Source organism: Sycon ciliatum, chromosome 2 (assembly GCF_964019385.1).
Source record: "Sycon ciliatum chromosome 2, ocSycCili1.1, whole genome shotgun sequence".
NCBI classification, from domain to species: Eukaryota; Metazoa; Porifera; class Calcarea; order Leucosolenida; family Sycettidae; genus Sycon; species Sycon ciliatum.
The window spans coordinates 41,888,945-41,902,406 of NC_088644.1; the positions used below are offsets into that span (position 1 = coordinate 41,888,945).

General features: G+C 47.0%; 3 protein-coding genes across 3 annotated transcripts in view; 2 read left to right on the forward strand and 1 right to left on the reverse strand.

Moving 5' to 3' along the window:
• Positions 1-360: 360 nt before the first annotated feature.
• Positions 361-2,631, forward strand: LOC135810151 (sphingosine-1-phosphate lyase 1-like). Its single transcript, XM_065323618.1, has one exon. The coding sequence runs from the start codon at positions 473-475 to the stop codon at positions 2,117-2,119; it is 1,647 nt and encodes a 548-aa protein (XP_065179690.1). The 5' UTR covers positions 361-472; the 3' UTR covers positions 2,120-2,631.
• Positions 2,632-3,247: 616 nt separating this feature from the next.
• On the reverse strand, positions 3,248-12,625 carry LOC135810152 (transmembrane protein 144 homolog A-like). Its single transcript, XM_065323619.1, has 9 exons — positions 11,871-12,625; positions 10,444-10,467; positions 10,146-10,251; positions 8,750-8,801; positions 7,696-7,883; positions 5,757-5,964; positions 5,137-5,281; positions 4,555-4,672; positions 3,248-4,320 (listed from the first exon to the last, which is right to left on the reverse strand). The coding sequence occupies exons 1-9, from the start codon at positions 12,078-12,080 to the stop codon at positions 4,226-4,228; spliced, it is 1,146 nt and encodes a 381-aa protein (XP_065179691.1). The 5' UTR covers positions 12,081-12,625; the 3' UTR covers positions 3,248-4,225.
• A 575-nt stretch (positions 12,626-13,200) lies between these two features.
• LOC135810154 (uncharacterized) overlaps positions 13,201-13,462 on the forward strand; it is a 37,233-nt gene continuing 36,971 nt past the window's right edge. The window contains exon 1 of the mRNA XM_065323620.1: positions 13,201-13,392. Coding sequence (XP_065179692.1) covers positions 13,326-13,392 — 67 coding nt within the window. The 5' untranslated portion in view covers positions 13,201-13,325. The remainder of the gene's footprint in view (positions 13,393-13,462) is intronic.

A 13,462-nucleotide genomic window follows, 5' to 3' on the forward strand; every position in this document is an offset into this window, starting at 1 on the left:
CGAACACAAGCCTCTTTTACGGGCAAACTGAGTACGATTCACAGTGGCATGGCGAATGATTAGAACACAACACCAAAAAATGAAAACAATTCACGGTATGTATGTAACAGTACAATTTTATAATTTTTGGTAGAGGAAAGAGCCAAGCTCAAGCAAGAGTACTCGTAATAGTAAAATAATTATCCATGATTGTTATTTACGCGCGCTCCCTGGTCACCATGGTTGCTCAATCGTCGCGTCCGGGAAGCTACATAAAAAGTGTAGATCTGGCGTTTGTGTCCGGCGCGCGGCGCTGCGCCAGTCGCGCCGATCGAAACAGCGAGAATTATTGTACAATCATGTAGTATGTACGACGCACATCACATTTCGGAGAAGAAAATACTTTGCAGTTTGAACAGTCACTCCTTTCCAAAATTTGTAGGGTGTTTGGTGTCTGATCTGTTGGGGTTCTGTTGTGTCCCCGATCAGAGCCATGGACGCCTTGATGTTAGCGAAGGATGTTGTGCTGGTTGAACTTGTGAAAGTCATCCCCGACGACGTCAAAAATCTTGAAGAATCTGAAGTTCGACTTATTGCTTACACAACAGCAGTCGTTCTTGTTTTGACTTGGCTCTGGTCTTTTTTGAATCACAAGAAAAGCTTGTGGCAGAGGCTGAAGGATTTCTCATTCGGATTCTTGCGATCACTGCCTATTGTGAATGGCTATGTGAAATCAGAGCTGGACAAAATATTGACAGATCTCACGAAAGAAGATGCTTTTCGCACTCATAAAGGTGAAGTGTTCACCACGCGATTGCCTGCCTCAGGACTCGGCAGGAAACAGGTCGTAAGTCGTGCCACGGAGATGGATGAACTGCTTGGTGGTGCCGACTGGAAAAAGGGACGTTGCTCTGGCACGGTGTATTTCAACTCTGAGGAACTGAGTGAGACTTTGTGTGAGGTGTATTCGAAATTTGCCTGGTCCAACCCTCTCCATGCGGACGTATTTCCCAGTATAAGGAAGATGGAAGGCGAGGTGGTGCAAATGGTGGTGGAGATGTTCCATGGCCCTGAAAATGCGTGTGGCGCCATGACGTCAGGCGGCACGGAGAGCATTCTCATGGCATGCCGTGCTTACCGGCAGATCGGATACGAGCGGGGCATTGCCGTCCCCGAGATCGTCGCACCCTTCAGTGCTCATGCCGCGTTCGACAAGGCGTGTGAATACTTCCACATGAAGCTTGTACATGTAGCCCTTGATGAGCAGAGCCGGCAAGTTGATATCCGCGCAATGCGTAAGGCTATCACTAGCAGTACTGTCCTGTTGGTCGGCTCAGCACCACAATTCCCACACGGTGTTATTGATGATATTGAAGCTATTGCCGCACTTGGCCGTCAGTACAGTGTCGGTGTACACGTCGATGCCTGTCTCGGTGGCTTCCTGATCCCGTTCATGGAGGAAGCTGGCTTTCCACTGCCGCTCTTTGATTTCCGCGTTACCGGCGTGACAAGCATATCAGCCGACACTCACAAGTATGGCTTTGCACCCAAGGGTTCCTCGGTCATTTTGTATGCCAGCCATGACCTGCGCCACCGACAGTACTTCGTAGCACCCGACTGGCAAGGCGGCATATACGCATCACCGTCGATCGCTGGCAGCAGAGCCGGTGGCATTATTGCTGCCTGTTGGGCTGCCATGATGTTCATGGGTCAAGACGGTTACGTCACAAGCACGAAGAAGATCGTCACCACGGCGCGCTATATGAAGGAGTCTCTCAGCGATGTTCCCGGCATCTTTATCTACGGCGACCCCAACGTGTCTGTCATTGCTCTCGGCTCCAATGACTTTGACATCTATCGACTCGGCGCGGCCCTGGGCAAGCGTGGCTGGAACCTCAACACTCTTCAGTTCCCTGCCTCCATACACATCTGCTGCACACTGCGGCACACTGATGGCGGCGTTGGCGAGGCGTTCGTCACCGACGTCAAGGAATGCACGGCCGAGATCATGAAGTCACCGCGCGCCAAGAGCACCGGCTCGGCGGCTATCTACGGCATGGCGCAGTCCATTCCGGACCGCTCGCTCGTCAAGGAGATTGCCTGGGGCTTCCTCGACACCTGTCTCAATGCCAAGCATTGACCTGCAGCAACTGTGTATGGTAGCCAGTCACTGCGTAGCCCGTTGAAGGCCTGAGCCCGTTGAAGGCCTGTGCTACCAACGGTACATAAATCAAGTGCGTGAAACTCCGCAGCTGCTGCTCAGGATCCACGGCGGAACTTTGTGTTGACATCGCCTTGTCAGAATGCATCATATAGAACAAAAATAATCTTCCATGGGTCACCCCAAGCAGAGTTGCATACTCTTGCTTATCTGTTCCTGTTGTTACCCATCACAATAGGTCTATTTTCTCATCAGTGGTCTTCTCTTATGCATAAAATCAAGAACAAATTTTGATACTTTTTCTCTCTCTCCCAGAAATGCCATACTTCAAATCTTGTTTTGTCGAGTCGTGGTATAGCATGTTTTCAGAATTTGATACACCATGACTGCGGGTCAGTTATCGGAGTGGGTGCGTCTTTTCAGTTATCGATTTATGGTATCATCTGTTTCATCTCTATCTTGTTTTCGTGCAAGTAGGTTCTTGTCAGATATCTAGCCTGGTGTGTTGTTCCGGAGAAATCCGAAGAGTGTGTGCTTTGCTAAGAGAACAGGATTGTACAAAACTCCCCAGCTCCAATGCATGCGTAGAGCCGAGTTGGATCCAATCTATCGTACGGGGAAGAAAAAATGACCGGTTGTAGTACTGAATTGTGCAACAATGTGAAATGAAGGTGCAAAGCAGGGAGTATACCCGTATGTACTACTTCAAAAGTACGGCACTGCTCAATGAAATCCAGTCACGTCACTCAAGTATGCTGCGGGTGTGGCACTGCCCTACAGACTTGCCAACACCGGGGTGAGAATTGGTGCAAGGCGCAAACTTGAGTGACACGACTGGAAAATTTTCATTGAGCAGCACTGTTGTACTAAAAGTGTTACTACGAAGTAGTACTCCCTGGGCAAGGTACTGCAGCTCTGAAACAATCAGGGATCTAGTTGTGAAAACTCCCTGGGTACAATAATAATCAACAACTCACTTCTATCAGTGCACAATTTGGCAAAAGTGGGCAGCCCCTCTTTTTGTATGTCCGCGGTACCAACACATGTTCGCTTCACGGTGAAGCAGGAAACACATGTATACGCATTCCCCCCAGTACTGTCCATAGGTTCGTTTTGACAATCAAGGAAACATCCGGCCAACGATTAGTCGTGGAATCATTATTAAGTTAACCAATTGTAGTAATAACCAATTGGGTGCTGGCATGTTCTAAATCTTTAAATTTTGTTTTGTACAACTTTGCAATAGTGTTTGAAGATTTTGTTTTTGGATAAAAATGTATACTTTTGGTTAAAAAATAGATATAATATATTGAGAAGGCATGGATGTGGATTGCATCTGTGATTGGAGGGAAGTAACATAAAAGGGAGACATGTACAATCATGTAGCTCAGATCAAATTCCTGTAAATAGACGCCAATTCGAGGGTAAAATACACTTGGCTGTAGAAGCCTTTGAAGTTATATGGAGAAAATTATGTCTACTGAAATCTGTCTATAAAAGTCATCGGAAAAGACGCCTGAGACTGCACCAGTGTTATGTGAAAGTGAGTCAAAGACATGGCTGGGATTGGAGCTAAAGAGAAAGGTGCAGCTGCGCATACGGGTATTACGTCTGCGTGCTTGGTGAAATTAATTGGAAAAGTACTAGTTTAAAAATCCTCAATCTGCGGACAGAACCGACAGAAGTGTTGTTTTAAAAATCCAATAGAAGCCTCAATACGAGATGAGAATAACCTAGTAAAACATGTGAGCACCGGATTTTTGGATAAATTGATAGATACTATGCTGGCAGTCTACCGATAAAGAAGAATGAACAATGGCTGCATGTACGTAGCATACTGTCTCTAATGTGCCGTAGAAGATATAAATCACCCCATAAATCAGGGTTTCACACCGCTAACAAGTCTTGGAAAAATATACTAGTATAGGAAGACCCCAAAGTGAGGCCAGCTCAAACTTTGAGTGATGGGCATGGCAAGAAAAACAACCCAAAACAATAGAAAGCAGACAAAAAAATCAAACTTCAAGATCAAACCGCTTGTGTGAAGTTGTTGCCTGCTTCTGAAACAGAAGTATGCGTGTTCTGCTATTTGGTCCCAAATTTGGCCAAGACTGCAGCTCCTCCGATGATGATTAAAGCAGACATGGCAAACAAGGAAACTTTCACTTTGCCGCGAATTTCTAGCGCAAGGAAAGCAAATAACAGAAAAGCCAGCAGTCTTTTTCCAGGCACAAGGTCACCTGTTGATCAACACACTGTCATGTCTATACTGGTATCAGTTGAACATGAACAGAGAGGTAGAATGCTTTCTGCAAAAGTAAATATACGCGTCACACTAGCTTCATGGAGCCAAAACGAATAGCCTGCTAGTTTTCTCAAGCCATTTATCGGTATGCCATTGTTGCACTGCTCACCTTTGTAATAGAGAATTCCCCACAAGCCGTTCACGAGAATGCACGTCTGGGTTAGAGGGTAGCCGACGGCATTGCCCAAGTACTGCGTTGCGTACGTAGCCAGAAAGTAGCCGCATGCCTGGGCCGAACAAACACCGAACGGACAGGTGCGGAATGACGCACACGTGTTCTAGTACTGTTCAGCAGAGCACGCGCTACTGTCAATAACCAATGAGCAAGCAACGTGTGATATAGTCAACTTCGCGTATAACGACACTTGGCGGGGCTTCAGAAAAATGTTCTTATTCGCGAAGTGTCCTTATACCCAAAGTCTCATTATATGTATTGCAGTTGGATGGGACTTTGCTCAGGGCATGGAAATTCTGTCGTTATTCGCGAATTGTTGTTATATCCGCAGTCATTATTAACGAAGTTGACTGTACATAGCATGTTAGAGCTACACTGGTACAGGTTCTTGCATTGCAAAGATGTTTCTATCAATTCGAATATAAACACGCACGGTGACCTAGTTCAAAACGAATCATAGCGAGGACCCTGAGCTTGGCGACTCTCAGGTGTTGCTCTGCTCCTCTCAACGCTTACCCAGTAGAATCCGGTTACAAGTCCTTGCAATCCAACGCGATAGAAATGGAATGGCGGCCAGTTCGTGCCGTGCTTGATCAAGAACCATGTGAAGACTACGGGCAGGGTGACAATGGCAATTCCTGCTGCAAAGTTGACAGAGTAGCTGCACACATGTACAGGGAAACGCGCAAACCGACCACCCAACACACACACACACACACACACACACACACACGCACACGCACACACACACACACACACACACACACACACACACACACACACACACACACACATACCACACATAAGCACAGCACAATACAAAACACAAACCGTAAGGTCACTTCATTTAGCAGTACACGCACAGCCAGACCTCGCTTAACCGCACGCATCAGTTTTCCACAAAAAATATCCGGATCGGCGAGGGAACCGGATAATCGAACACACATACTGTATGTATGCATGGCATATACCAACGATTTTCTCCCAGATGGCGAGGGATCCGGATAAAAGAGGACCGGATAAACGAGGTCTGACTGTAGAAGCAAACTTGAGCACACGGTACAGTGAGCACACTTGAGTAGACGGTACAGTGAGTACACTGTGCCGGGTAACATTACCAGTTCCATGGTAGTTACCTGATAGCGGCATTCGGGTCACTGACAGCCTTGGAGTAGTAGTGAAATGGAACCATCAGCGATCCGTTTAGCACACCCACAACGATGGCCGCTGTTATGCCGATGATGAACGAGCCACCGCCACCACTCTGCGACGAGTCCCCCTCTGATGGTTTGGAAGACTGAACACTGAGCAGAGAGCGCTGCTCATCCTCGCTGTGGCCAAAACCTGCACGTACAGGAGTGCCATCATGCATGTCATCACCACACACACCACCACCATCATGCATGCCATCACCACACACACCACCACCATCATGCATGTCATCACCACACACACCACCATCATGCATGCCATCACCACACACACCACCACCATCATGCATGCCATCACCACACACACCACCTCCATCATGCATGCCATCACCACACACACTACCACCATCATGCATGCCATCACCACACACACCACCAAACATGCACAATAGCAATGGATGCATCACCTAAATATACAAGTACATTACCGGTACATGTATATACAAAACATAGGATCAAGAGTACGTAGTAGTAGTTTTTCGATGTTGACTGCATGTTACAAGGCGAGGACGCGTAGTGCTCCTGACTACAACCATAACCCGGTTGGCAGAGTCCCGGTCTTGCGACCATTTGAACCGTATTGGGAAAACTCAGGTTCGGACCCTCGTTACTCTAGGGGTTAGTAGGATTTAGAAATTTTCTTTTTTTGTGTTGTAGAAGTCGTCCTGTTGCCGCCGCAGCATTGTTCACGGTGTCGCGTTGCTGCCGCTGCAGGGATCACGTCTGCAGCAACGCGACAACGTGAACAATACTGCGGCGGCAACACGACGACTTCTACAACAACAAAAAAGAAATTTTCTAAATCCTACCAACCCCTAGAGTAACGAGGGTCCGAACCTGGGTTTTCCCAATACGGTTCAAATGGTCGCAAGACCGGGACTCTGCCAACCGGGTTATGGTTGTAGTCAGGAGCACTACGCGTCCTCGCCTTGTAACATGCTGTCAACATCGAAAAACATGTTAAACTACCAAGCAAGGCTTCTGTGTTTATACTAGTAGTAGTAGTAGTGTAGTCATAACTCCCAAGAGTGTGCAACTCCAGTCTGTGGGGGTCTGCGATGGCAGCAACTTCATATCGAGTGACAAACAAGTGGCAGCAACTTGATATCGAGTGACGACAACCTGTACACAATACTTGCACCCTGTGCATGATAGCAACAGGGTTGTACAATCTGGGTTAGGTACTCTTGATCAAATCAGTCAGATCCTGAAATGTTGAGCCTGATACAGTGATGCTGTGAAGAGCAGAAAGACTCCACGCAATTCAGCAACACAATCTTTAAACACCCTACATGTATAATACTAGCAGTCTGTAAGACATGATTTATAATTGCATGGAAATTTGATGTTTTTCAAAAATCCCTGGGCAAAATTGATATGAACACTGCGAAAATAATCATCTTTGCCTAGACCACAAGGGTGAACACAGACGTGTTTTCACGGGAACATAATTATTACATACCGGCACCGCTACATGTGCGCGCACTGGAATTAGATACAAACCAGGGTGACAAGAAGAGTATCCCAAAGCAAGAGAACCGATGTTCATACAGAGCACTCATACACAAAGGGCATTAATAAAATATGCTTTGTGAATACGGTACCGTATTTTTCGGAGTATAGTGCGCACTTTAGACGTGCTATTTTAGGCCCTAAATCGCAGGTGCGCACTATGCTCCGAATGTGAAATGCATGTACTTCAATGAAGATTGAAGTGCGCACCCTCAATGAAGATTGGGGGTGCGCGTTATACAAAGGTGCGCACTATACTCCGAAAAATACGGTATGTTCTCTGTATGTCTGCATGAAACAATATAATTGTGTGGAACAGAAGGTTCTCCTAGATTAGGTAGACTGAACGTACACATTCCCACGACTCGGTTAGGCACCTCCGATTGGCACATTGCTGCTCCACCGATGCCTACACAAAGGAGACAAAGGCCACCGATACTGCCTGGTAAGCTCTCCAGCTCCTCTTTGAACATGAGCACACCCCACAGGAACGACACCACCATAGTCAGACCAGCCCACACGGCTGGACCGACGGCATAGCTGTGCAGGCACAAGAAACACACACACACAATGTGCGGGCAACAAAACACATGCACACACACACACACATCGCCGAAGCGATGAAAACGAACAAGCTATGTTATGCATAGCAACTTGTGCTGGGGTTGTACGACTCACCAGCTTCCACAGCCGAGGCGGACACACATGAGCAGACATGCATGCATGGGGACCATTGGACGCCCATCGCCGGAGGCGATGATAGCGATGCTACAGCAGAAGCCATAGCAACTTTTGCTGGGATTGCACCATTCAACAGCTTGCAAGGCTGAAGAATTGACCACCACTATTCAGCCTGGTCTACACCACACAGCTATGAAGTGGCTTTTTTCTGGCCAGTGAATCCCTACTTTTTGGTCTTTTCTATTTTTTTCCCGCACACACATCACACCACATACTCCGGCATGCACTGGCTGTTGGTAACCACCCAGGAGAATGAAAGAAAAGTCAGGAAGAGTCTGAGAAAGAGAAGAAAGACGCGTGTGACCATAATCGTCGGGAATCGAACCCGCAACCTATCGATTGGAAATCGCTGCACATACCACTGCACCATATGGGACACACACATGCATGGGGACACACACACACACACACACACACACACACACACACACACACACACACACACACACACACCACTGAATCTACAGGGACATGAGCCAACACCTCTAATTATAACTTATCACACAAGAGCCTTTTCACAATAGAAACACCTGAAAAGCATGTGCGACAACAGGCTGGTAGTCTGTCTGTCTGTCTGTCTCTTCTGTGACATGGCTGAGTTCGATTAATAAAGTCGCACACGGCTCTCACAGTACAAAATGCGGCAGTTCGCCTGACTGACTCACCCAACGTTATTGATAGCAATGTAGCCAAAAATCTGACATGGCACCAACAGACCTGCATGTACAGTTTGAAACATAAAGAAACAAGCACATACCTCTATGTCTATGACACAACCAGACTGGGCTCGGGTCACACAGCGGGCAAAACTCAATAAGCAGCCCTATACACCTACTTGGTCCGGCTCATCGCAATTGTCGCTTATCTATCGCCACTAAGAACAGGAGGTTTTTTACCGCTCTGTGAAATTTCCAGTAGGCATAGTGAGGAAGCATGATACAAAAATACTCTCTGCCACAAGAAAAAAAATTCAGCAATGGAATCAGGTGAAGCGAGTCGAAGAAAGGAAGCAAGGTAAGCAAAATACACGAAATAAATCCGCGAAGGAGCGTGTTCTTGCACTCACACTCTTACAGGTCCAGAGTTCATTCAACTCTGCATCACTCGAGCTGCCGCGCCGTTACATGAGCTGACATTTGCTGGTGTCTAGCTGCTGGCGTAGACTGGATTATCTCTTTCTTTCTCAGGCTGTCGTATGGCAGCAATGGGAAAGGAACAGTTGTGGCTGTCACTTCGGTGCTTGAAGGAACTGTGGGCAGTGTGACCTGTGTGTCGCCACAGTGTATTAATTTTCAACAACGCCTTCGAGGCATACAGGCCTCTCCAGACAGCTGTTATACGCTCCACTGGATACGCTGACCACGACTCTTGTAGTGCTGCTGCTAGGTCCACCAAGCAAGGAACAACAACCGTCCGCCGGGCGCATCGCATCAAAAACACCTTTCTTCTTCAGCATGACCATGATGACGCTCATGCAGCTCCTACTCCTCTGCCGTGCACGCGTGCCTAGCCTGTCACGCTCCCCAGGATGTCAGTTGCCCCTACCACAGTTCCGGTCTTCGGGTCACTGCGCTTGGCTTTTGGCAACACAGACAGTGAATGACCAGATTCCCACTTCCCAAAAAAGTCGAACACATCGCGATTCAAAGCGCTAGTCGCGATCAGGTTTCTTTGGTGCCTCCTTTGACCTTGCCATCACAACCTCTCAAGCAAAAGTAAGTTAGATATCGTGATTGGACTGGGTTTTACCTGTGAAAAGGTGCGTGGGAGATAAGCGACAATTGCGATGAGCCGGACCAAGTACATCAAGCATAAATTGGGCAGTGGAACTAGATGAGGCGTGTGCCCCATCAGGAACAAGAAAGCAGTCAAAGCACACTAAGTACGAACTTATCTCAATACGCAGCAATACGCCCAATGACTCAGATGATGCACAGTTCTCCGTGACATCATATTGAATGAAGTGTGTGTAAGAAGAAGAGAGGGAAGAGTGAAGAAATCCCCTACGTTTGCGAGCTATACCAGTATGAGTACTTAAAGTACCATATAGATCTGTCTTACCAGCACCTATGATACCCCAGGTGAGCAGCATGATGGGATCAAAGTCTGTCGGCGTGTAGAAGGCAACACACATCAGTGTGCCTGACACACCAATGGAGAGATACACCTACAAGGCATACAAACACAGAAGTCACGTTACTATTACTGTGCAGAAGCCTGAGAGAGAGAGAGAGAGAGAGAGAGAGAGAGAGAGAGAGAGAGAGAGAGAGGGAGAGAGAGAGGGAGAGGGAGAGAGAGGGAGAGAGAGAAAGAGAGGGAGGGGAGAACGTCAACATAATCGTACATACACACTACATACCTGAAATACGCCTGGATCAATTTGCTGTGAGAAATGCCAAAGAGAGAAAAAGAAAGAAAGACGTCAACAGCAGTCAAAAGCAGGACTGTCTCTATTCCACCCTGCCATCCTAAAATGAACCTTGTAGGATTACATCTAATACCAAACATCTCTTTCTTAATTATGAGAGTTCACTTTCCCTTCCCCTCTTCTCTTTGGTGCGGCTTGTGAGGTTGGATGATCAGTTGAAAAGTTCATACAGATGTGCTATGGACACGTCAAGAACTTGATAGACTCCTAGAGATGCGCCATATAAATCTGCCAGATCCCAGTCCACAGTGTTGTTTGATGCCTGATGGGCCAGGCCACACACCAGTCCGTATTACTCATGCAAAGGAATGGACCAGGTTACGCCCGAACCCATTGACAGCACCAGGTGTACCATTACCCAGTAAGCTACATTCGACTGCATATACTGTAAAACCGGAAAGTTTAACGACCAAAAGGTTAAACGTTTTTTGTAATTTTGGCATAATAACGTTCAGAAAGTTTAACGATAGCTACCTGGCCACCCACCTGTATGCGCATCTTTACACAGACATCTCTTGATAACGTTTCTTCCAATAACGGAAAAAATTGGTCGTTAAAACGTTAGACTTTCCGGTTCTACAGTACACAAGCGTGTAGCCTGGGGGGGGGGGGGGGGGGGGGGGGCACGTGTACCCCCCCCCCCCTAACATTTCGACCTAGGTTCAGCATGCACATAATGACCATGAGTGACATGCACCAGACATCCTACACATATGCGGCCGTGCACCCCCTAAAAAGGGGGACCAGCTGCGCCCAGGGAGTCATATACAGCGGAACAGGAGAAAAACGGACACCGAGTTGACTAGCCCAAACAGTCCTCATTTCCCAGGTGCCCTCAATTCTCAGATGTCCTCCATTCCCAGGTGCTCACAATTCCCAGGTGCCCTCTATTCCCAGGTATCCTCAATTCCTAGGTGTCCTTTAGGACAGGTTCCACCATCATGTGCATATCATGTGCATACCTCATACCATTTTTCCGGTTGCAAGGTGTGGTGTACATACCGGTACCGTAATGTCGCGTATAAAAGCAGGTGCTTACGGCCGTATAAGCCGGGGTTCAAACCATGCTTCTATTCAAGTTATGCTTCTATTTTTAAACACGCTTCTACGTCAAAATCTTCAGCCTACACTGTCCAGTGCACATTGTCATACATGTACTTGCACGTATGCTTCTATTCAAATCGTGCTTCTGTGTCACGGCGCTCTTCAAAAAATCGGCTTCTATCCGAGTCATGCTTCTATACGGGTCATGCTTCTATACGGGTCATGCTTTTATACGCGACACTACAGTATATTATGTACATGCTGCTAAATGCGGCGATTGTGAAGGATCTACCATGATTCTAGATCAGTCTTACTAGTTCCTGCACGCTTGGCGACTTGATGAAGATACCATAGCAACCAAACGTCAGTATACAGGACAGCACCGATATCATGCCAAATATGGTCTGCTTGCTGCTGTGTTCGTCCGCTAGTTCGTCTTTCCACATGAAGCGGAGAGCGATGACGGTGGCAACGAGTGCACACACCATTGCCGTTACACAGAATCCAATCTTTTTATTCACCATTGTGATTGGTGCTTCTTGAGGCCAGTATCAGAGATTCACACTAGACCAAAGCTAGACTAAAGCTACACAGCCTTGCTAGCTTCCTGGACACCAAAGGCAAAGACTCGAGCCGAGAGGTAGAATGTGCTCCTTCTTTTCAACAGCAGTCCTTGCACAGACATTCGGCAGAACAGGTATTTTTTTTATTAATCACTGCTTGGCTCAAGCAAATCACTGATAAGTTCAAAGTCCGGCATGCGGCCTCTGGAAACACTGGATGACTTGGTGTACTGTAGTGCTAAGGTGCCATTCATCACAAAAACTTCCTGTCAGAAGTTTCTCTAAAATGTTCCGCACACAGTCACAGGCAAATTTATCTGACAGATGTCGGTCCACAGCCAGCCACCTGCATCAGACGCCAGTTTGGAATTTGTTGAAGATCGCCTACATATCCAGCTAGCTAGGTTCACTACGAAATGTTTGTTGGATCAGTTGTTGATGACTGTCTCTGAAGTAGTTTATGCAGTGTAACGTTGCGGATCGGACTGGGGTTGGGACATCGAGTGACCAGGTGACGACTTCCAGCTTCTTTTCAAAAACTGAAAAATCTTGCATGTTTTCCGCGGCCGCGCCGCGTGCATGCAGGCAAATTTATCTGACAGATGTCGGTCCACAGCCTAGCCAGCCACCCGCATCAGACGCCAGTTTGGAATTTGTTGAAGATCGCCTACATATCCAGCTACTGAGCTAGCTAGGACTAGGTTCACTACGAAATGTTTGTTGGATCAGTTGTTGATGACTGTCTCTGAAGTAGTTAATATTATGCAGTGTAACGTTGCGGATCGGACTGGGGTTGGGACCAGGGAGTAGTAAAATACTGTATTTTACTACTCCCTGGTTGGGACATCGAGTGACGACTTCCAGCTTCTTTTCAAAAACTGAAAAATCTTGCATGTTTTCCGCGGCCGCGCCGCGTGCATGCAATGTAACAAAATTGTTGTGGTCATTGACCTGTTTACAGGAAAAAAATATGGCACGTGCCTCGCGACACATGGCGCAAAAACTTTTCATGGCATATAATTATTATGATGATTTATATGTCTTATCTTTGGCAAATATTTTTTTAATTATTTGCAAACCCTCGAGCCTCCTTCGGCTTCTTCTGTTGATTCTGCATCATGTTGTGTCAGCTTGAGTTTTGAGTTTGTGCGTTCCAGTTCTGTTTGAATGTGTAAATCACTCGTATAGTACTTTTGACTAAGGAGGATGTCTGCTGCTTTGCCGTGTGTTCGGTTGGCTTCACGGCCACCTATCATATCGCCAGTTACGCGTGGTAAGTATGACCAACTAATTTCCAAATGCCAATGATACTAATTGTATCTACTTCGAAGTAGTATGTTAGT